Here is a 24075-nt window from a genome sequence, read left to right as displayed (position 1 = left end):
TCTGTTTGCGGCATAAACTTTGGTGGACTCCAGCTCTCCTTGTCAGAAGAACAAAGCTAATATAAATCCACAGCTGGCAGGTGCATAGGCGTATTTTCATTCTAGGGCCAAAAAAAACCTTAATTTACCGTATTTTTCGCCCTATAGGGCGCATCGGCCCATAGGACGCACCTCAGGTTTTTTTTGGGGGGGGAATGAATAAAAAAAAATTATTCCCCCCCCCCCAGCCCCCAGAACAGGCTGCTATCCGCAAGCCTTGTGAGCCCAGCGGGAGTCCCTGCGGGCTGGCAAGGCTTGCGGACATCTGCGCAAAGCACGGGGCACCCTCCGGAGGGTGCCCTGTGCTTCGGGCTGCAGGCTGCTGCCCGCAAGCCTTGTGAGCCCGCGGCAACTCCCGCCGCGCTCCCTAGGGTTGCGCAGAGCTTCCTGAAGCCTGGAGAGCGAGAGGGGTCGGTGCGCACCGACGCCTCTCGCTCTCCAGGCTTCAGCGAAAGCCTGCATTCGCCCCATAGGACGCACACACATTTCCCCTTCATTTTTGGAGGGGAAAAAGTGCGTCCTATAGGGCGAAAAATACGGTAAGACAGGGAATGCAGAATCTGTTACCTTCCAATTCTCAATGGATTTCAGACACCAGCCAGAACAGTCAGTGGTTGGGGGTGATGGGGAGTGGAAGTCTAGCAATATGCAGAGAGCGCGAGAGAGCGCCACAGGTTCGCCATCCCTTGCTTAAGGTAAGACTTAACAGTCTTACAACTTCCCCCACCCACTAAAAAGCGTCGAAGTCGTACACTAAGGCACCTGCTTGTACCTTCCACACAACGTAAGTGTTAAGTTGTGTGTGAACATATCAGACGACACAGTGATTCTTCAAACAGCTCTTGTTTATTCACAGGCCAGAACAGAACTGAACTGAAGGGTTCAGCCAGCCTGCTTATATAGAGCTCCACTACAACGCAACTGTAACAACTTTCTGTAACTATCCAATCACTGAACGTCACTTTCAATCCCTTATTTGCATATGTGGACCTGAGTGGAAACTATCTACAGTATCCCCCTGCTGGCCCAGGGTGAGAACTTCAGTAAATAACAATCAGCAGCAAACCGTGTGCTGCGGCCTCACATATTGTGAACACCTGCAACATTGCTTCCATGCCCTCCCTTCCATCTTTCAGCCTCTGTCCCCTTACTCTGCAGATGGTGGAGGGAGAGGGACACACTGGTGCTCAGGGCACTACAGAGGCCCCTTGTTTCCATTCCTGCTTTTATTTGGGTTAGAGAGAATGGCATTCATTTGTAGAGACGGTGTGCGCAGGGGAGAACGGACACACAGATAGCTTGATGGATGTAAATTCTTTTTCTGCACCTATTTTTTCTCCCAACACCACCTGTCTCTTAAGGCATCCTAGCCCCATCCTTTCCAATCTCCATTCCCTTGGCAGCATCCTTCCTTCTCTCAACATGTACGCCACGGTTTCTGTAAGAGACTACTTAGGCTGGTGAGAGGCATTTAACTTCTGGGACAAGGCTCCATCCAGCCAGAGCCTTGCCAGCAATTCCCCTCCTCTCCCCGTTTTGCTTCGTAACCAGAAAAGAGGCACGCGGTGTACTATTTGGCCTCGCATGATTTATGGTTTCAGCTTTGAAACCTCACAACTTCAGACACAGGCGATGTATTGCCACCAAATTGCAGAGAGGGAGACCACTGCAATATCCCAGAAATATCTGATAGAAGATATTTCCCTTCCCTTCCAGAGGGAAGGAGAGAATGAGATCACATTCGGGTTGGCAAAAACAGGGACACAAACATTGCGAAAGGTGTGGCTTTAACTCATCTTTTTTTCACCATCTCCCCTCTGGCGTTTGGACCCCTTATCCCCCTCTGCAGGTAGATTCTCTGTCTCAAGTCTTAAGATTATTATTGCCTTTTTTAAATCAATCAATAAATGATTTGACTTTGTGCTTCTGCCGCCTGAGGCAGGTGCTTCACCCTGCTTCATTGGTGGGCTGGCTCTGGCTAGAATGTCAAAATACAGTGGTACCTCGCAATGCCTTACAAGACGAAAAACGCGCAAGACGAAAGAGTTTTCCATTTTTTGAGTCGTTCCGCAAGACGAATTTCCCTATGGGCTTGCTTCGCAAGACGAAACGTCTTGCGAGTTCTTGCGAGTTTGTTTCCTTTTTCTTAAAGCCGCTAAGCCGTTAATAGCCACTAAGCCGTTAATAGCCGTGCTTCGCAAGACGAAGAAACCGCAAGACGAAGAGACTCGCGGAACGGATTAATTTCGTCTTGCGAAGGCACCACTGTACTCATATAACACAGGCACAAAGAGAGAGAGGGAGGGAGGGAGAGAGAGAGAGAAACGCAAGAAAGCACTCACGAGCAAAAGAGCATGCAGCCTGTAACATTCATATGCAAAGGTCAAACAGAAACAAAATGTACCTGAGCTATAACTTAAGAACTTTGAAAATAAATGTCACAGACTGTACCCTCTTGTGCTTTATGGCCTTTCGATACCAGGGTTTAAAAGATTTATTGCAGCAAATGAAACAAAACCAAAAAGTGCCTTTCAGAAGCCGTGTTAACCCTTCTGTGGTTTTGTTATTACGACACTCTTGTCACAACCAGAGCAACCCCCTGTGTGATAATCTCAATGGAAGAGGCTTCGGTGGCAAAGAGGGTAACTGAGAGACTGTAGAGAAGTTTGGGTAAAGTGACAAGACTGAAGGCCGGGGAAGAAAATGTATAGCAAAAACTCTACTCTCTAAATGTTGAAGCCCACAGAATACAAGTTCTAGAAGCCTTTTTTCTTTTTCTTTTTAAAAAGGAATGGAAGCTAAAGTTTCAAAACTCCAGATTCTGTGTTATAAAACAAAGCTGATACGATTCTCTCCGTCTTTGGAACCACGGAGATGGAACAATCATGACAACAAACAAACAAATGGGATCTGCATCAAAATGTTGCAGTGCATCTTGTTCCCAGTTCAGGCCTCCTGAAGGGGGAGTTTCAGGAAAGGGGACGGGTTAAAGAACTCACAGCTATATGTTGTTCCCCCTGCTCTGCTGCAATGTGCTAGAAATTTACCAACCCTAAATTTGAAGATGTTATAGCTATAAAAATATTGTATAGCAAGCAGTTCTGTGGACAGGCAAGGAATTTCCCTTGCCTTAATCCCACCCTCAAAATATTCCTTACAAATTCTCAGAGGCTTGAGGAAATCGCTTCATATTACCTCTACTTTCCTTTTTTTGTGGTTTTGTTTTCAACAGAAACATACACATCCCATGTCTCAGATTTCCCTCAACTACAGACCAGATTGGTAAGACTCACTCAATCTGGTTTAAGACCTTTGTCGCCCCTCTCCCTCGCTTCCGCTCTGTAGGTTCAACCACCACCGACATATTATGCAAACTCGCAGGTCAAAGTCCACACACCCCTCAGAAAGACTTTACAAAATAATAATGATAACTGAGAAGTTATTGTTTTTGAGAAAAGAGGACATTTGACATGTGATTTTTAAAGAATAAAAGAAACCCAGAACAAGATTAGTAGCTCTCACATATCATTTAAAAACAAAGTCACTACCAAGATAACAGGGAGGCAAGTCTGTATATATGCAGAAGCTAAGATTCTTCTGGAAGGAGGAGGAGAGGAAGGAAAAGAATTCATCAGAGCTCACCTTGACCAATACAGCCACATACTGCTTCATTGCGGAGAGTTGCTCTTTCTCAAGGAAATCGTATCGTGCTGCCTCTCTCCTTAGCGTGTAAAGCACTGCCGATTCCACGTCAGCCATGTACAATTTTCTCCTGTGGCAGAGAGAGAGAGAGAGAGAGAGAGAGAGAGAGAGAGAGAGAAAGAAAGAAAGAAAGAAAGAAAGAAAGAAAGAAAGAAAGTAAGTTCAACATGGCAGCTACATTCGTACCTTGGAAGTTGAAAGTAATCCATTCCGGAAGTCGTTCGACTTCCAAACCATTCAAAAACCAAAGCATGGCTTCCGATTGGCTGCAGGAAGTTCCTGCAGCCAATCAGAAGCTGCGGAAACCCCGTCGGGTGTTCGGCTTCCAAAAGAACATTAAAAAACCGGAACAGTCACTTGCGGGTTTCGATTGTTCGGGAGCCAAAACGTTTGAGAACTATGCTGTTTGAAAACCAAGGTACATAACTTACACAGGAAGCACCAACCTTAAGGCTAAATCCAGCTCCTCCTTCAGCCCAGCTGTAGCCACAGAATTTGCAACAATCTACTTTGGAGAAGGGGGAAAGGGGACCTTTGCCCAACATCTCCCATTACCTATTTAGAGTGAGCCTTCAGTAGAGCTGATGGCTGACACCAGAGCAGTGGCGTAGCATGGGTTGTCAGCACCCGGGGCAAGGCAAATAATTTGCGCCCCCTAACCCGTGGATTTGCGCCCCCTAACCCTAACCCCCAGGTGTTGCGCCCGGTGCGGCCGGCCCCCCCTGCACCCCCCACGCTACGCCACTGCACCAGAGAGTCATCCACAGTCTCTGCAGAGGAGGCAGCCCCTATCCATTTGCTGTAGCAAAAACGAAGAAAGAAGCACCTCAACAACTAGCAGCTATATTGCGGCATGCATTTTTGTGGGACAGGGCTCGTCAAAAGCCTCCTGCGTCCCAAGAAAGTTGGCCCTAGAACACAAACGCCTGAATTCATAATGAATCTCTTGGTTTTCAGAATGGCACAAGACTTGCTTGTTTCCTTTGCAGCTTATCCCAATTCTCTCATGTCCGGAGTGAAGAAAAATGCTCTTTTCTCTTGGCCTAAAGGGTTGGTTTTTCTGTTTTTCTTTTTTCATTTTAAAGGAATGAATTTGATCATCTTTCCCAACTTAATTAGCATTTTCTGGAGGGAGTTTTCAAAAATTAGGGGGACCGCAAGGCTACTTTATCTGTTTTGTAGTACAGTCATACCTCAGGTTACAGATGCTTCAGGTTGCATTTTTTCGGGTTATGGACTGCTGAAACCCGGAAGTACCAGAATGTGTTACCTCCGGGTTTCGGCGGTCACGCATGCTCAGAAGTGTTAAACTGCACTTCGTGCATGCGCAGAAGCACCGAATTGCAACCCGTACATGCGCAGACGTGCAGCTGCGGGTTGCGAGTGCTGCAAGTTGTGAACTGTGTGGGTTGCGAATGTGCATCCTGCACGGATCACGTTCGCAACCTGAGCGTCCACTGTATTCAACAGAGCTACAGTGTTGTAAAGGAAGGGCCCTCGGCTAATGAGCTTGTGATGTCGAACCCTGACAGGGCCTTCATAAGCCACGAAGTGATGGAGGTGCTGCAAAAACAAAGCAGTGCTGAGCGAGAAGAAAGAGCAGGAGAACTGGAAGCATCAAAGGTGGTTCTCACCTGTCTATCACCTTCCAGGGCCCAGGTGTAGTAGCTGGTACAGGTGGCAGCACAGTGGGCTTGAAGGTGTCTCCTCGAACAACCCCAGGCAGTTTCTTCAGGAAGTCTGTGTAAAGTGGTCTTGAGTCAACATGCCTGCGTGGGAAGGAGAGCACAGCTTCAGATACCAACTGAGATCATGGGTTCTTTCACCCTTCTACCTGGCGTCACACAGCATTTCTGTATCCTTCTGCTGTGCTGAAAAACAATTCCACGAAACGGTGGGTATATCCAGAATCACTGTTCACTACCTGTTTGTGGACCACTTCGGTAGCATTGGACATCATAAAACAAAGCTTTATGGCTTGTTTTCACCAGATAAGTACCTGACCTATTGCTTCTTTCAGAGACTTGCATAGGCTACAAAGACTTTCAGAGACTTATAAGACTTATGTTTATTTGGTTCTCACAAGAGGCACAGGTGGCGCTGTGGGTTAAACCACAGAGCCTAGGACTTGCTGATCAGAAGGTTGGCGGTTCGAATCCCCGCGACGGAGTGAGCTCCCGTTGCTCAGTCCCTGCTCCTGCCAACCTAGCAGTTCGAAAGCACGTCAAGTGCAAGTAGATAGATAGGTGGGAAGGTAAACGGCATTTCCGTGCGCTGCTCTGGTTCACCAGAAGCGGCTTAGTCATGCTGGCCACATGACCCGGAAGCTGAACGCCGGCTCCCTCAGCCAATAAAGCGAGATGAGCGCCGCAACCCCAGAGTTGGCCACAGCTGGACCTAATGGTCAGGGGTCCCTTTACCTTTACTTATTTGGTTTTATGTTTTCAAGAGAACCCACCAAGAGTGCACATTTTGTGACTTTCAGAGATTTATAAGATTTCTGTTCCGTATAGGTTATATAAAGAGTTTATATTGATCTTGCATTGTTGTACTTGGTCATCGTGTTGCCTTGGATATTACTGGTAATTGTTTGCAACACAGGGGTTTAATTGTTTAGTTACTTATTGTCGTGCGTGGGAAGCGGAGCAGACCTTGAGATACCAACAGATCCTGGGTACTTTCACCCTTCTACCTGGGCATCACACAGCCATTCGGGTTTCAAAAAGTCAGCTTAACTTGCACGCAAAGGCGAACCAATCTGGCAGCTCCCCCTTCCATCATTAATCCATACACATGCACAGCTGCAACTCTTCCACATCACTACCAGAAGTAAATTTCAGATTTGGGGCCAAGGAATCTGGGACAGAGTGAGGGAGAAATTTCTGGAGCAACAATGGGATATCAGCTCCACCCAAGGCATGATGGGTAACAGCAACAACCAGGGATAAGACAGACATAACATTTCACAAGGACAGGATAAACACCATGGAGAGAATCACTGCCACACACAGGAAGAACAAGGATATAGTTCTGAGTGCCTCACTTGTAGTTTTATAAATCATTTAATGCGTCAACACAAATAGAAGTTATTAATATTGCAGTTGTTGTATAAGGGATTACTATGAGGACTGGAATATAACTGAAATCAATAAGATTTTGGAACGCAGAAGTAAAGAAAATCATCAAACCATAAATTCTAGCACACTTTGTCTAAATTATATAATTTGGTCTTAATAATTGTATTGTAAATTGGTATGGTTATAATGAGGCTATTATTGGATTGTAACTGAAAACTAGTAACAATTATTATTTTAAAGAGAGAGAGAAGGAGAAGGTGCTGTTGCTATGAGCTTGGAACAATAACCGTGGTTGTGATAGTGCTGGCTGATCCAGTCTTAACAGTTCTGCAATATCAAGCCTGACTTTCACCTCCCATGCTGCCTGCCATGTGCCCTTATGCGCTGAAAGCTGCACACACCCCGGTCCTGAATTGGCCCTAAATTGTTTGACTCCCATCAGCCCTGGCCAATGGTCAGAGACGATGGGAGCTGTAGCCTAGACTTCTTTCCCACCGTCTTAGGTTTTCTGCGTCTCGCTGCCTCTCTCCCTTTCACCGGATTCCCCATGGAATAAATCTCACCCTCCCCACAGGATCCAAGAGGGAACAAGCTCCGCATCAGCCAGCCACCCATTTTCAAGCAAGGCGGCACAGAGCAGGAGGCGGCTCTGAATATCATGATGAGAAAACCCGACTCGGCCCACAGCCCAAAGTGGAATGAAATGAGCAGGAAAGCTGCCTGCCTGTTCTTTTTGAAAGACAATTGTAAACAATTAACATCCTCTTGAAAGACTTGCATTGGCTCCCAGTATGTTTCCGAGCACAATTCAAAGTGCTGGTATTGACATTTAAAGCCCTAAACGACCTTGGTCTTTTATTTACAGCTAGACTGGTGACTGGGAGTGGCCGCCGGGACCACATAACACCGGTTCTGAGAGATCTGCATTGGCTCCCAGTACGTTTCCGAGCACAATTCAAAGTGTTGGTGCTGACCTTTAAAGCCCTAAACGGCCTCGGTCCTGTATACCTGAAGGAGCGTCTCCACCCCCATCGTTCAGCCCGGACACTGAGATCCAGCGCCGAGGGCCTTCTGGCGGTTCCCTCATTGCGAGAAGTAAGGTTACAGGGAACCAGGCAGAGGGCCTTCTCGGTAGTGGCGCCTGCCCTGTGGAACGCCCTCCCAGCAGATGTCAAAGCAATAAACAACTATTTTATTTTTAAAAGACAACTGAAGGCAGCCCTCTTTAGGGAAGTTTTTAATGTTTGATGCTGTACTGTTTTTAATATTCAGTTGGAAGCCGCCCAGAGTGGCTGGGGAAACCCAGCCAGATGGGCGGGGTATAAATAATATATTATTATTATTATTATTATTATTATTATTATTATTATTATTATTATATCTGAAGGAGTGTCTCCACCCACATCATTCTGCCTGGACACGGAGGTCCAGCGCCGAGGGCCTTCTGGCGGTTCCCTCATTGCGAGAAGCAAAGCTACAGGGAACCAGGCAGAGGGCCTTCTCGGTAGTGGCACCTGTCCTGTGGAACGCCCTCCCACCAGATGTCAAAGAGAAAAACAAGTACCTGACATTTAGAAGACATCTGAAGGCAGCCCTGTTCAGGGAAGTTTTTAATGTGTGACATTTTGATGTATTTTTAATCTTTGTTGGAAGCCGCCCAGAGTGGCTGAGGAGACCCAGCCAGATGCGCAAGGTACAAATAATAAATTATTATTATTATTATTATTATTGTTGTTGTTGTTGTTGTTGTTGTTGTTGTTGTTGTTGTTGTAGGGTTACAATAAGTTTTGTAAGATTAAATTTATCACTTATTACTAAGTATGATTTTTAATTGAATGTTTATTTAAGAATAGGATATAAGGGTAATAATAATAATAACAACAAAATGCAATATTAGAGTACAGTGGTACCTTGGGTTACATACGCTTCAGGTTACACACTCCACTAACCCAGAAATAGTGCTTCAGGTTAAGAACTTTGCTTCAGGATAAGAACAGAAATTGTGCTCCGGCGGCGCGGCGGCAGCAGGAGGCCCCATTAGCTAAAGTGGTGCCTCAGGTTAAGAACAGTTTCAGGTTAAGAATGGACCTCCGGAATGAATTAAGTACTTAACCCGAGGTACCACTGTATAAAGAAGAAAACCATTAGCCGAGTAAGAGGGAAGTCACAGGCCAAGATGGCCAATCGGTTTTTATGTATTATATATAAGATGGGTGTCATGTTTAAAAAATATTCGGAAAATTTTATAAAAAATATTATTATAAAAAAAAGGAAAGCTGCCCACCCATGTGGGGGGAGGCGATGGCAGTGGCAACAAAGCCCAGAAGGCAACAGCAGCCAACAAGCAGCCGCTCTGCTTTCTCAGCCGCATGCCTCCCTGCAAGCAGATGGTCAGGAGACGTCAACATCAGGCAAACAATTTTCTCCTCTACCAGCAAGGAAAACAATGGCTCTCCTGTTGGGTGAAGCTGGCATGGAGGAACAAAGGCAGCCTCCTGCGGCATGGCTCACCGCCTCCCTGATTCGTTCTTGCAAATCCCATGTGCACCAGCTAGAAAGCCAGCTACAACGAGCGTGGAAAAGGCTCCCCCCTCTTTGGCAAGGGGACGAGCAGAACCGTCTCCTCTCCGCGCCCCATTCCTGAGGAAGACACAGTGCCCATGTGCCCCTTTGCCTGACGCGCTGATTCCTTCGCTGCCAGGTGGACATCAATCAAACTGCACGGAGGTTGCGGGGCTGGGAGGGAGGGGAGAGACCATCTGCTTGTTATTTTCATGCCCTATTCAGCAGCAAGAATCCACCAGAGGGTCCAAGCCCAGGTTCTATTGTTCTCCGCCAGCATCTCCGAACCAGCCATTGTGTGGCTCCTAATGAACTTTTCCGCAACAAGAGAAGCAGGCAGAGGAGCAGAGCAGCTGGGTGAGAGGAGGGTCAGGAAACGAGAGCCGGTCGCTTGCCAGGCTTGGAACACCGTGCTTGATTATATTCAACGTTTCAAAAAATAAATCAAGTAAAGGCTCCTCTTCACAGTCTAGGTGGAGTCTTATAATCTGCAATTCATTAAGGAGAAAAAGGCAGAAATCCACAACAGAAAATGAGAGGACCTTGGCTACAGGTGTCAGCTACCAAGGCCACTGGGACAACAAGCATATTACAATATACTGCCTTATCACAGAGCCTTCCAGTTCAGGTGGGACTATAGCTAAGTGACAAAAGCGTGTATTTTGGATGCAGAAGGTCCTAGGTTCCATCACTGGTATCTCAGCGTAGGGCTGGAAAAACCTTGTGAGGCACTGCCAGCTTCCTCCGCCCAAATAGTCCAGCTTTTCTAAGGTCTCAAGCTTGCAGACAAATACTTTAGAGGACTCTGTAGGTTTTAGTGTAGGAGGTTGTGGGCCGAAACAGCAAGAGAAGGACAGGCATGCAATTATCTGGTCCAACTGCCTATCCGTAATGGCTGTTCTACTGGTGCTTCCCATAGGAACATTCCAAGGCACATTCCACACCCTCCATAAAGCGAGAGGCCTCCTTGCTCATTGGTTTCATCGCTAGGAGACATCCATGCTTGAGAAACACCCAAAGAGACAATCCCGTTCCTGGCTTCAGATGCAACAGGATCCTCCCTCCAGTGGAGAGTCTGTCATGCCGAGCGCAGGACGGCCCATGTTTTTCCCCAACAAGCGCTCACATGCCCAAGCATCTGGCTAAGAACAACCTTGGGCAATGCAGTTGCCAGAGACCTGCCCATCTGAACAGGAGCTTCAGAACCAATGTCCTACCACAAAGATCGACCGGAAGAGGGGATACCTAGGAATCTGGATAGCTTTTGTTGTTTTGCAGGTTGACCAAACGTGACCTCCCACAAAGAAATTTATAAAAACCAGGAAAAAGAATCCTGTGGCAGGGAGAACTCTGGCAAATTTCTAACCATCGTTGTTACAGAGCAAAATCTAGGAGTACAGGGAACAGAGCGGTAGCTAGGTGATCTTGCGCCCCTTGCAGAACAGTCCAGATTGCACCCCCTAGTCATGGACAAATTTCCGCCTCCCCTCCAACCCCCAACCCCCACACCCATTCAATTCACCCTCTATTTAAAATTTTCTTATGAGGCAATAATCAATTTGCGCCGCCGCCACCCTCTAGCCACTGCCCTGACAGGGAACAGTTTTCCTCCAGCATAAATCAAACTAGGTAGCAACTGAGTGGAAATTCCCCAGAGGGGTTAACTGGGATGCCTTGAAAGCCTGTGCCATCCATTCCCTGGACAGCCACCCACACCAACATTATAACAATAATAATTTTTATTTCTACCCTGCCCTCCCCAGCGAAGGCCGGGCTCAGGGCGGCTAACAAGCAATAATAAAAATAAGTTGAATGAATACAACTTAAAAACAAAATTAAAATACAACATTAAAATATTAAAATGTAACCTCATTGCAGGAGGAGAAAGGAAAAGAAAAAAGAAAGTGGGGGAGGGAATCAAATTGGCTCCAAGCCAAAGGCGAGGCGGAACAACTCTGTCTTGCAGGCCCTGCGGAAAGAAATCAGATCCTGCAGGGCCCTGGTCTCATGAGGCAGAGGGTTCCACCAGGCCGGAGCCAGTGTTGAAAAGGCCCTGGCTCTGGTTGAGGCTAATCTAACTTCCTTAGGGCCTGGGACCACTAGGGTGTTGCTATTTATGGACCTTGAGGCTCTCCGTGGGGCATACCAGGAGAGGCGGTCCCGTAGGTACGAGGGTCCTAGGCTGTGAAGTCCCAAGCATAAAAGCATAAAAGCCAGAGCTGAAGCTCACGACCAAAGAAACTGGTACGTTCATTGATTGCAGAAGGGTAAGGCCAGGACAGGGGATGTGGGTGGCGCTGTGCTCTAAACCACTGAGCCTAGGGCTTGCCGATCAGAAGGTTGGTGGTTCGAATCCCCGCGACGGGGTGAGCTCCCATTGTTCGGTCCCAGTTCCTGCCAACCTAGCAGTTCGAAAGCACGTCAAAGTGCAAGTAGATAAATAGGTACCGCTCCAACAGGGAGGTAAACAGCGTTTCCGTGCGCTGCTCTGGTTTCACCACATGACTTGGAAAAACTGTTTGGAGACAAACGTCGGCTTCCTCGGCCAGTAAAGCGAGATGAGCGCTCCAACGCCAGAGTCATTCGCAACTGGACCTAACGGTCAGGGGTCCCTTTACCTTTATCTTTTTAAGGCCAGGACAAGAAGCACACAACGAACAAGCAGTGCAGCTCACAACATGTTAGTCACATTTATGCAAATTTGCCTCGCATGCATAATTGATTGCAATGGTAGAACTGGGCCTTACCCTGGTGATTGAATTCAGAAGTGTTCAGAAATCCGGAGTCCCTCCGACAGAAAACTTTCAATCTACTAAAGCAGAACCCAAAATCATGGCTATGGGGCTTGTGGAGCAGCAGACTCCTTTGGACTGGTCTTTTAAGAACCATTAATGCAGAGCGTTCCCAGGTTGTACAACTGGTACAAATAAGTACTTATTTCTTTGGACTACGCCCCCCCCCCCGAGATCCGCGACTGCATGGTGAACTAGGTTGTTGTCATATTTGGAGCCTTAAAGAAAATGAATAGGGATCGTAAGAGAGTTGACACATGCTAAAGAATATTGCTAGATAAGGAGGTACAGTAAGAGTGGCAACTCACACAGGGATGTTGCTGCACGAGCCGTTCTTGACAAGGAGGACGCCAGAAGGGAAGGTGGTAATGTTGAAGCTCCTCGCGATCTCTTCGTTGCTCTTTACGACTCGCCTCACTGCAATGTTCTCAAACTGGAGCATGTCCAGCGTGACCTAAAACCAGATACCACATTTAGTTAGTGTTGTGAATAGAGTTGGACTTTAATAGAGGGACGCAACCATCTATTTTTCTCCTCTGCCTCTAAACCCTCCAACTCAAAAATCTGTTTCTTCCAGGAGTGTTGCTGGACTCTTCTCTGCTGGTGACATTTTACCAAAGCCCTGGCTGTATGGCACCCTCTCTCTCCCCACCCATACAAATAGTACTACTACTACCAATAATAATTTATTTATACCCTGCCCATCTGGCTGGGTTTCCCCAGCCACTCTGGTCAGCACCCAACGTAATATTAATAATAATAATAAAGCGATAAAACATCAAACATTAAAAACTTCCCTAAACAGGGCTGCTTCCAGATGTCTTCTAAAAGTCAGATAGTTGTTTATTTCCTTGACATCTGATGGGAGGGCGTTCCACACACAGAAGATGTGGAATGGGAAACGGAGGCGCTTGTGACCTGGACCAGCCCAGATCTTGAGCATTTGGCAGGATATCTGTAAAGTGAAGTCTACGTCCGCGTTCAACATTTGGGAAACCTCACCATACAAGGCTCCCTATTGCGTGGAGAGACTATACATGAAGGCTCGATTTTGCAAATGCCCCACCAAACTTGCCAGTGTTGGGGCGAGTAGGTGCTGCAGGCCCACTCCCACCACCATGCAACGAGTGCATGTGCAGGAGATGTGCCATTTGAATAGGGCTTTGGAAAAGGGCAGGGCTGCTACCGTACTCTGGCCTCCACTCATGCTCTACAACGGCATCGTTAACTGGAAGTCGTCTTAATACAATTACTGCAAGATTAGTAAAGGTAAAAGGATCCCTGACAGTTAAGTCCAGTTTTGGTCAAAGTTGTTGAGCTTTTTAGGGGAGCCAAAATTTTTGAGCTTCTTTGGGGGAGGGAAGAAGAAGAAGAAGAAGAGTTTGGATTTGATATCCCGCCTTTCACTCCCTTTAAGGAGTCTCAAAGCGGCTAACATTCTCCTTTCCCTTCCTCCCCCACAACAAACACTCTGTGAGGTGAGTGGGGCTGAGAGACTTCAGAGAAGTGTGACTAGCCCAAGGTCACCCAGCAGCTGCATGGGGAGGAGCGGAGACACGAACCTGGTTCCCCAGATTACGAGACTACCGCTCTTAACCACTACACCATACTGGCTCTCTGGCTCTCCCATACTGGGAGCCAGTGATCTACCACAGATGGCCAGTGATCTACCGGTATAGGTGATGTGCCTGGTATAGCTGAAGCAGGAATGGCACAGGTGTGCCAGCTGTAGAAGAATCACTTTTACCCTGCCCTTCTCCAACAGAACCATGAACCAAACTGGGTGGAACTCCAGCTGCCTTCGAAACCAGTTGCCCAGTGTGAGTAATTTTGCTGAATTTCAAACGAGTCAACAATGTTAAGTACATCCACAAACGGAATGAGAAATTCTCCTCGCCATACGCTTGCTTCCCACCTCTTTTCCAGGGATTTGCCCGGCTTTACCAGTACTGTATGTACAACACTCCCAATGCCTTAGTCATGGAAAACTGCTCTGTTGACAGCCCAGCTACAGGTTACACCTACCTTGCAAGAGCTCTGCCTGGGCAAAATTCGGAAGGCTCTCCTGCCAGCAGGCAGAGAAATCTAGCGTGCACTGAAAACCGTGTGCATGCACAATGAAAGGGGGTCTCTCTAAACATCCCTTACTGATCTCTTTTCTCGGCTGCTAACATTCTCTGCTCCTCATCCTCCCCCACTCCCAAGTCTTCAGGGAAGTTAGCTGCAAAGGAGAGAAATAAGGGAGAGATCAACAGACTCAGAAAGTGAGCCGGGGTGAGTGGAGGCTGCGTGTGTGGGGGGGTATTTGTGTGTGTTGTGTGCACATGCAGGTGAATTTTCTGTACTTTTCTCTGCTTGCTGACTTGAGTCAAAAGGCAGAGCTCTCACATCATGGTGCTGGCCACCACATTTGGGAGTGTTGTAGAAGGGTAGATTCTTTTGTCATGTATTTATATTATAAAGGTAAAGGGGCCTCTGACCGTTAAGTCCAGTCACAGACGACTCTGGGGTTGCGGCACTCATCTCACTCTATAGGCCGAGTGAGCTGGCATTTGTCCACAGACAGTTTTTCCAGGTCATGTGGCCAGCATGACTAAGCCGCGTCTGGCGAAACCAGAGCAGCGCACGGAAAAGCTGTTTACCTTCTTGCTGGAGCAGTACCTATTTATCTACTTGCGCTTTGACGGGCTTTCAAACTGCTAGGTTGGCAGGAGCAGGGACCGAGCAACGGGAGCTCACCCCGTCGCGGGGTTTCGAACCACCGACCTTCCGATCGGCAAGCCCTAGGCTCAGTGGTTTAGACCACAGCACCACCAGCGTAGTCTATATTTATATTATTTTGGTATAAAAGGCCTGTGTGACTTGGCTTGCCTGGGTCTGACCTGAAGCCAGAAGTTCTAGCTTAGCCTGTCAGGAAAAGGATGCTGAAGCAGCTCCTTGTGAAAGCACAAGACCCTGTTGTTTTGCTTAATCCACGTTTGCTTTTGCTAATCGTACAGTTTGCAAAGGGGGTTACTCTTAATGCTCTTGAAGAAACAAGAAGCATTGTGAAGCAAGCAAAACACTTCCTTCTAGCATGGATTGAAATATGCTAGCCAGAAGAAAGCATCGTTCAGGCTTCCTGCTCAAGTGTATCATTCCTGTTTATTAGTTGACTACATTGCAGACAAAGGTGTCCCTTGTGCACTTGTTACACACTGTCTGTCTCTCTCTCTCTCTCTCTCTCTCTCTCTCTCTCTCTCACACACACACACACACACACACACACACACCACTTTACCGCAACACCAACCACTAGGTATACCTCTGATTGTAAAGGAGGGAATGTGTGTGTTTGTGTGTATAACTAGGTGAGGGACCTGGACCCCAAAGAGGCAGAAAACATAATGGGGGGAACGGTTGAAAACCCACAAGGGAAGGCTCAACAGAAAAGGAGAGAGTTAGATTCAGGGCTTTGGGGGTACAGTGACAGCTAGACTATTTTGTGCCAAGCATGCCCACTGAATGCAGTTATCTCCAATTTTCCATTCTGTTACAAAAGGGGGATCCAGTTGGTTTTACGTTGGCTTCACTTCCCAGTGATGCCTGAACAGGAAAAGGCACGAAGGACTGTCAAACATTCCCAGAGGCTCTGCGATAAGGGACATCTTGTGTAGTTCCATATAATTAATAACTACTTTTTTAAAAAGAAAAAGTCACCCCATATTTCCATGCAGACCTGCAGGGGGCCATTTGCAGCATAAAAGAGTGAAGGACCCTCTTCTCTAAAGCTAGGCTGCCGCAATGCATACATAGATTGTCAACCAGTCAATTAAGAGTCACCTCTCTGCCCAAAAAGGAGTCCTCCTTTTCAAATATCAGGGCCAAATAAGTCACGTTGTTTGTGTGGAAGAAGTCATGAAGTTCTGCCGCACTGCAAAAGACAAAGAGCAACACACACGCTGAGCAACTCTGCTTTAAGTACAGGGCAAACAATTATTTCACACAGATTCAGACATCTCAACTTCCCCGCCGTTGGAGGAGATCCTCCCGGACGCTCATATTTTCCCCTTGGGCACAGTATGGAACAGCACCTATCCTTTAATCTAACTGGACCTATGGCCCTGTGAGGGATTATTATGGGATGGTTGGGTTGACACCTTTTCTTTACCAATCCTATTTTTGTTTTCTTAAGAGAAATGCCCAATACAGAAATCTAGCAGGTGGTTCGTTGTTGTTTTCTTGGCATGGAGATCAGCGGTGCAAAAGGCCTCACAGCTGTTGCCTGTGCCTGCCAGGGTGGAATTATACATTACAAGAGATATGGAGCTGCAGCCCCAAATAGTGCAGAATTCTCCTCCTCCATAATATCATAGATTCATCGAATCGTAGAGTTGGAAGGGAACCTGAGGATCATCTAGTCCAACCCACTGCAATGCAGGAATACACCCTCTTACATCTCCATTGCCTGTCAATGCTATGATTTCTAAAGCCACACAAAGACACCCCTGATACTGATTTTTGGGCATCTCTTGGGGACCTTTTTATAATTTAAGTCCTTTTAATGATTACTTTGTACCGTTGTTAATGGTGCTTTATGTTTTATTGTGTGTGAGAGAGAATTGTGTTGTGGCACCCTGATATTTTTATGAGATTGGCAGATGATGAATACTTTATTAAAATAAATAAAATTAGCCCCAGGCGGTGGCGATTCTGGTCTGCTTACGTGATGTGTGAAAGCCTCAAGATGGCTTGCGAACAATTTCCCTAGAAACCGACTATTTTCTGAAAACCGGATAGTTATTAGATGCTTCGGTAAACGGTAAATAATTGTTAGAAGCCAGCCTCTCCAAACGCTCTATCCAGCCTGGGCAAGTTAGAATCATGCTCTGAGTTTGTGAGCCATAAGCCTTCTAAAACATGCATAGCTCCGCTCTGTTAACAGGTCAGTTCCTCTAATCACCCATTTCCTTGCAGGAGATGAATGGAACATCAGCGCATGTACTCTGAGTGGATAATTGTATCTCCAGACCTAACGCATAAACTTGGACTGAAGACTAATCACTTAAGATGCACAAAGGAGGACTAGAACAGGAAGGTGCTGCATTCTGGAACTGAACTGCTCAGCTGCTATTTGGAGTTCAAAAGCCTGGAGCAGGTAACACTAAAACAAAGGCTTGACAGTCATCGATGAACAAATGCCGTTTACTTTCCCACACCAGTGATACACACTTCTGTTCCGTGTGGCTTTCAGTATGTGGACACTTGATTCCGCTTCTCGTTTTGAAATATTTCCTGCTCTTTTCTTTATCTGGTTTTATCGTTTTAATTTTTGGTCACGGGCCAGATCCAGGCACTCTCGGAGGAAACGGGTTTTCTAGATCCATTTCAATCAGGGTTTAGGCCCAGTTTATGGGTATGCGTACCCCTGCGTCCCCCAGGGGGGGAAAAGCACTGGAGAAACCTCCCACCTTTTGCACAGCTAGAGCAGCCACGAGACTCTTAATTCAGGGCTGTGGGTTCGAGCCCCACATTGGGCAAAAGATTCCTGCATTGCACGGGGTTGGACTAGATGACCCTCTATGATTCCATAAGACGCATGACGGCAGATTCATTGGGAGCCGATTGCAGGAAGGGAGCTGAAGCCATCAATGAAATACCGTATATACTTGAATATAAGCCGAGGCACCTAATTTTACCACTGGGGAAACTTACTGACTCGAGTACAAGCCGGTTCACCACACCACAAACCTCCTGGTGGGCTGGAGTGCGTGTGCGCGTCCACGTATGTGCACACGGCAGAGGGGGCTTCTCTCTCCCCCCCAGCCCCCTGCCTACCTAGGGTGCTGCCAAAAGGGCTGCATTCAGGCTGCCCGCTCCTCCTCTGCCACTGCCGCCAGGGACCCTCAATCGAGTATAAGCCAAGGGGGGCTTTTTCAGCATAAAAAATGTGCTGGAAAAGTCGGCTTATACTCGAGTATATACGGTACATAAGCTATCTATATCTACATGTCTCTCTGTGTGTGTGTACATTTCAAAACACCATCGTGGAATGTTACCCGGAAGCCAACCCTAAATTGCAGCAACACCTATGTCTAACATTCAGTCCCACACACCAAGCAGGAAGTCTTTTGAGAACTAACTCCTTTTAATGAAAGGGCTGGTGCTGTTGTTATTGCAATTATCTGTATGTTTCTAATAGATCATATATATTCATATATAGTTTTGATTCCATAAGTGTTTCACTTATGGTTCTTAAAGATTTTTTCTTTCTATGTTTATAGCTGCAAGCTATAAACTGTCTGGGGAAAAGGCGAAAAACAGGATGGATGGAAAAGAACAACTCTCCTCTTAGTTGTTAGTTCACCTCACATGTAGAATATGCACCAATTTAGACGTCCCGTTTCCAGCTGTATTCAAAAGGCACATGGGCCTCTGGTAAACAGCAGCTTCTGAGACAGTTATTGTCCCCATGTGGGAAAGTTCAAGAACCTAAATATACAGAAACCTGTGTCATAGCTCCCGTTACTGCTTCTTTCCCCACATGGGTGAGTCAAGATAAATGGGTTGAAATTTGGGAGGTTTGGGGGGATTTTTAACAGAGGTAATCCCCTAGCCTCAAAGTCTTGAGTCTGAAATTGATTCTCTTCCTTCTTAAGGTATAAAAACCTGCTAGATATAGAAATGCTAGAAGCATCCCAGATAAGAGAGCCTTGTTGTTGTTGTTAAACATACCAGGACAAGGTTTCCCAAAGTGCTTGATATTGACCCCCTGGGGTCGCTGGGACTGTGCAGGGGGTGAATGGAGACCTAGGGTGTCTGAAAGGGTGTAAAAAGGACCTGGGGTGGAAATAAGTTTACAAGGTATAGCATGTAAAAAAAATACAAACTATAAGCTTCAGAATTAAGTGGCATGAGTGTCCAGACTGGACCTCCCTTGTCAATGAGGAACCTCTGTATTTGATCCTAAGATTCCCCAATACAACAGTATTCTCAAAGTCACAAGCCCAGTCCTTATACACTTGTCAAAGTGCATCAGGTGCAGCCATCTCAGCACAGAAGTGAAGAAGCGTGGTATCATTAATCATTAGAGCTGGCCCCCTTACTTTTTACATTTTATGATTCCTAGTAAAGGTAAATGTACCCCTGCCCGTACGGGCCAGTCTTGACAGACTCTGGGGTTGTGCGCCCATCTCACTCAAGAGGCCAGGGGCCAGCGGTGTCCGGAGACACTTCCAGGTCACGTGGCCAGCGTGACAAAGCTGCATCTGGCGAGCCAGAGCCGCACATGGAAACGCCGTTTACCTTCCCGCCAGTAAGCGGTCCCTATTTATCTACTTGCACCCGGGGGTGCTTTCGAACTGCTAGGTTGGCAGGCGCTGGGACCGAGCAGCGGGAGCGCACCCCGCCACGGGGATTCGAACCGTCGACCTTTTGATCGGCAAGCCCTAGGCGCTGAGGCTTTTACCCACAGCGCCACCCGCGTCCCATGATTCCTAGTAATAGGGATTAATAAACGTCAATTGGATACTGATATTTCTTGACTTTATTCAGTTTACCCCTCTAAGAGGGAGTCAATGGAAACTTTGCAAAGGGTGAGTGAACTCACAAGTCTGGGAAAGCCCATGCTAGGCTTTGCATTGCTATAATTGTTTTTCATGCTATGATGCATTCTCCACCCAAATTACCTAATTGGCTCCAGTGGTGGGCAGGCGGGAGGCCACAGGTCTCTATGGCTCTCTATTGAGGTGATGATGGACTCTGTGAGGCTCCGAATGTCGTCTCCTTTATCTGTACAAGGAAGAAAGCATATCAGGGTCACAATTCAGGCCAGGAGCTCTGCACCAGCCTACATGCTCCCTGCACCTGCCATATCCTAGGAAATGCACAACAGCAGCTTCTCTCATGTCGGATTCCTTGGGATCATTATGGGATGGTGTTACTCAAAGTCAGGCGTTCTCCTTACTCTACCTTTTGGTGGCAGGAAGCAACTTGGGCCTGGGAATCTAGAGACATAATAAATGCTGCCTGGATACGAGATAAACATTGTGCCAGGCTGCCACCCATACGCACAACCCTACGCTTAGACCTAAACCCAGCCAGGGAACCACTCCCAACTTAACTCCTACGTGGTTCATGTCAGACAGATACTATCTTTTCTCCAAAGTGCAATCTTCGGTCTTCGTGCCTGAATGGGGATTCCCTTTCCAGAAAGCATGAATCATTTTGGAGATTTTCCTCATGCAGAATTTCTCAAACTCTGCAATAATGAATCTTCCGCAGGTGAGGAAGAACAGGAGCACGATCCTCCCTTTGGTTCAAATGGAAGCAGCCAGGGCATAGCTGTCAACTTTTCCCTTTTCTTGCGAGGAATCCTATTCGGAATAAGGGAATTTCCCTTTAAAAAAGGGAAAAGTTGACAGCTATGAACCAGGGCCTATTGGGTGCTTTGCTTTTCTTGATTATGGGATTCTTGATTATGATTATGTGTGTGCCTTCAGACACACAGGTCCAGTACGAGAGTGAAGGACTTCCAGAAAAGCCATTAATCTGCCCAGAAACACAGGGCAGCAAGTTTGATTTGGAGGGGAATATGAATCCTGAGACAAAAATGAGAATGAAAGTGTGGAATTGGTCTCACGCTGCTGCTTGTGAGATGAGGGACATGTTGACATTTATTTCCTGGTCAAATTAAGAGACATCACGGAGCGGAAAGGGTGGGAAAGTTCAAAGAGATTGTGCCACACCCATCAATGACCTAGGGGACATTTTATGGAGGGTGACCAGCAGCTTTGATTACCCTATAATTCCTCCATAAGCCTTCTGATTCATGAGCTTGGAGGATGGTGAGTGGGTACCCCTCTCTAGGCAGGCCCAGCCTGGTAAACTAAACTGCAGACATAACTTCTTGCTTCTAGCTTAGGTAGGAACTGACTTCAGGATACGTACGGTGAAGTCTGACGCCATCCTCGGGCTTCGTGGAGAACGCCTTGAAAAACTGGAAGGAAAGAGACCCTACGGTTAGGTTTTGCTTTTAATAGATTTTATTGCATTAGCCGTGTGGCCATAGCATGATATACATAGAAATAACAACATAAAATGGGGGTGGGGAGGTAAAAGTAGATATCGTCCTGGGCAAATACTTAAAGGGGAAAAAAAAGAAAAAAAAGAGATAACAGAAGCAACAGGGGATTTAAAACATCGAGTGACCGATAGTACAAAAACAAAAAGACAAAAAACTGCTGAGGCTGGAGGAGGATCGTTAAAGGGGTCCTTCAGCTCCTCAGATTTGTCCTAGCTCCATTGTCCTTGTACAATAAAGCTACTTGGAACTTTGTTCGATTGTGCAGCGTATCGACTGCAGCTGTGGTGTTAAAAAAGAAGTTAGTGCCGCTTTCCTCTTCATCACACTGAGCAGGAAGTTAGCTGTCATCTCGGTAATCCAACAATCAGAATCCTGCAAAAAAAGGGACACTATCCAGGGCTGGATTGGGAGATGAAGCTTGTTCATGAGAGGAGTTAAAAACCGAGATCTTTCATCTGTCCAGTTGGGACAGAAGAGCATTACATGTTCCATAGTCTCCAGAGCCGTGTCATTACAGGTGCATGTTCTGTTTGCGATGGGGACTCTGGAATAACGACCCGACAGAACTGCTGTAGGAAAACAGTTGAGACGGGCACAGGTAAAGGCCCTTCGCTTAGCCTCCGAAGAAATTGTGAAGCAGTATAGGGGGATTCCTTCAGGGGGAGGAATAGCTAGGGCTAGGCCTGAACACGGCCCTCTTGCATCGGCAGCTGTGTTAGAGAAGTCAAGTTGCTGTAGCTTCTTTTTAATTGAAGGTAGGGACGCCGGACTGATACACTCTAATTTAAGTTTTGCTTTTAAAGATACGCTTCTGTCCTGTCTGTTACTGTGCCTCCAGTTGCCTAAGCGGCTGCATTGTAAGGTTGAAACCTGGGGAGATCGCCCACCTCTTCAACAGATATGGAGCTGGAAAAGAGGATGAGTGCAGCCAATCCCTGGACATTTTGGAGAAGAATAGCAACGTGGGGCAGGCGTTCCTTGCCCCCCACAGGGTGCCAAGCCAAGGGGGTGCAAAGTGGAGAAGGTCCATAAATGAGAAGATCCATTTGGGGGTGCCAAATTTTGGCCTCGCACAGGGAGCTGTATTATGAAAGACTATCAGATTCCACCCCCGAGAACAGCAAATTGGGTCCCTCCTCCTTTTCCCCAGAAAAGGGAAGTTCCTCAAGTTCTCCTGCCCCCATTTGACTTATTCTGCGAGAGCACTGCATGTTGGAGAACGGTATGAGTATAGTACCGTATTTTTTGCTCTATAAGACTCACTTTTTCCCTCCTAAAAAGTAAGGGGAAATGTGTGTGCATCTTATGGAGCGAATGCAGGCTGCGCAGCTATCACAGAAGCCAGAACAGCAAGAGGGATTGCTGCCTTCACTGCGCAGTGATCCCTCTTGCTGTTCTGGCTTCTGAGATTCAGAATATATTTTTTTTCTTGTTTTCCTCCTCCAAAAACTAGGTGTGTCTTGTGGTCTGGTGCATCTTACAGAGCGAAAAATACGGTATTTAATGTGGATACATTATGCTGCTGTTTGTACATGCCAGTAGATTAGTGGCTGGGGTTGGGGAGAGCTTAGATTGCAATTTGGTGGTATGCAGTCTAACTGCTAGCAATTGGTTTTGCAAAACCACTGAATACAGAACGAAATATCAAGCGTTGCAAAATGAGATGGTGAAACTCCTGCTTTCCAAAACCCTTCTCCAACTGCCACTGAGCAAGAGCACACAGTTTGCTTTGGCAAATGGGAGGGAAGGATTGGCAAAGGGAAAGAGAAGGAGCAAGGGTGCGAGGAACTGAGCCCAACCTGTTCTGCAGCTGCAGCAGATGCGTTAAAGCAGACCAGCTCAACCCGCCAAGCCAAGCAGGGCCTCAGGAACCCTAATGCCGTTTCCGTGTGCTCTGACACTTGTCAGGGTGTCCCGTTGTGCCAGAAGCGGTTTAGTCACGCTGGCCACACAACCTGGAAAGCTGTCTGCAAACAAACGCCGGCTCCCTCGGCCCGAAATGTGAGATGAGCGCCACAACCCCATAGTCGCCTTTGATGGGACTTAACTTTTATCATAAGTCTAAGGTCTCAAATATAGAATAAATGTTCATAAATGTACAAGGCAAACACATACATAAATATATAAACCACCTGTCTGAAATAGTACAGGAGAACAATCCTGAAGCCATTTTGACACTCCCAAATTGACCTCAAATATTTCTCTGCAAGGAGGAAGGAAATGGGAAAAAGCTTTCTGATTGTCTTTGGACTGTAGGGGCTTATGAGGAGATTTCACCCCTCCCATATCCAAGAATCTGCTGATGAGTCTGGTGATTTTCCAGAGAGGAGGGGCGGTGTTCTGCCCTCTAGTTATTCCGCTCCAGCCTAACATCAGTCAGTCAGTCAGTCAGTGTGTCAGAGAGAGAGAGACTGAGTGTTAGAGATTGTGTGTATAGATAAGGTTGCTGCTAAGAGCAGCTGCAGACATTCAGTGCAGTTCAGTTTTTTAGTTTAGACCTCATTTAGCTCTGTATATAGTTGTATATTATAGTTGTAGATAGAATAAAGAAGATATTCTACAGAGCTGCTCTGCTAGTCGTTTATGCTCTGCTATACTCTGCTATCAGTGGGAAGCGGGTGGCGCTGTGGGTAAAAGCCTCAGCGCCTAGGGCTTGCCGATCGAAAGGTCGGCGGTTCGAATCCCCACGGCGGGGTGCGCTCCCGTTGTTCAGTCCCAGCGCCTGCCAACCTAGCAGTTCGAAAGCACCCCCGGGTGCAAGTAGATAAATAGGGACCGCTTACTAGCGGGAAGGTAAACGGCGTTTCCGTGTGCGGCTCTGGCTTGCCAGAGCAACGAT

The 24075-nt window shown here is 46.9% G+C and overlaps 1 protein-coding gene across 1 annotated transcript in view; it reads right to left on the bottom strand.

Moving 5' to 3' along the window:
• The window catches only part of QSOX1 (quiescin sulfhydryl oxidase 1), an 80863-nt gene that overhangs the window by 19406 nt on the left and 37382 nt on the right, over nt 1–24075 (bottom strand). Inside the window, exons 3-8 of the mRNA XM_053391314.1 lie at nt 21101–21149; nt 19840–19942; nt 15995–16085; nt 12481–12626; nt 5376–5510; nt 3682–3811 (exon numbers count right to left, since the gene is read on the bottom strand). Of these exons, the coding sequence (XP_053247289.1) occupies nt 3682–3811; nt 5376–5510; nt 12481–12626; nt 15995–16085; nt 19840–19942; nt 21101–21149 (654 nt within the window). The remainder of the gene's footprint in view (nt 1–3681; nt 3812–5375; nt 5511–12480; nt 12627–15994; nt 16086–19839; nt 19943–21100; nt 21150–24075) is intronic.

Source organism: Podarcis raffonei, chromosome 6 (assembly GCF_027172205.1).
Source record: "Podarcis raffonei isolate rPodRaf1 chromosome 6, rPodRaf1.pri, whole genome shotgun sequence".
Lineage (NCBI taxonomy): Eukaryota > Metazoa > Chordata > Lepidosauria > Squamata > Lacertidae > Podarcis > Podarcis raffonei.
This window is presented reverse-complemented; position numbering and strand designations above follow the sequence as displayed.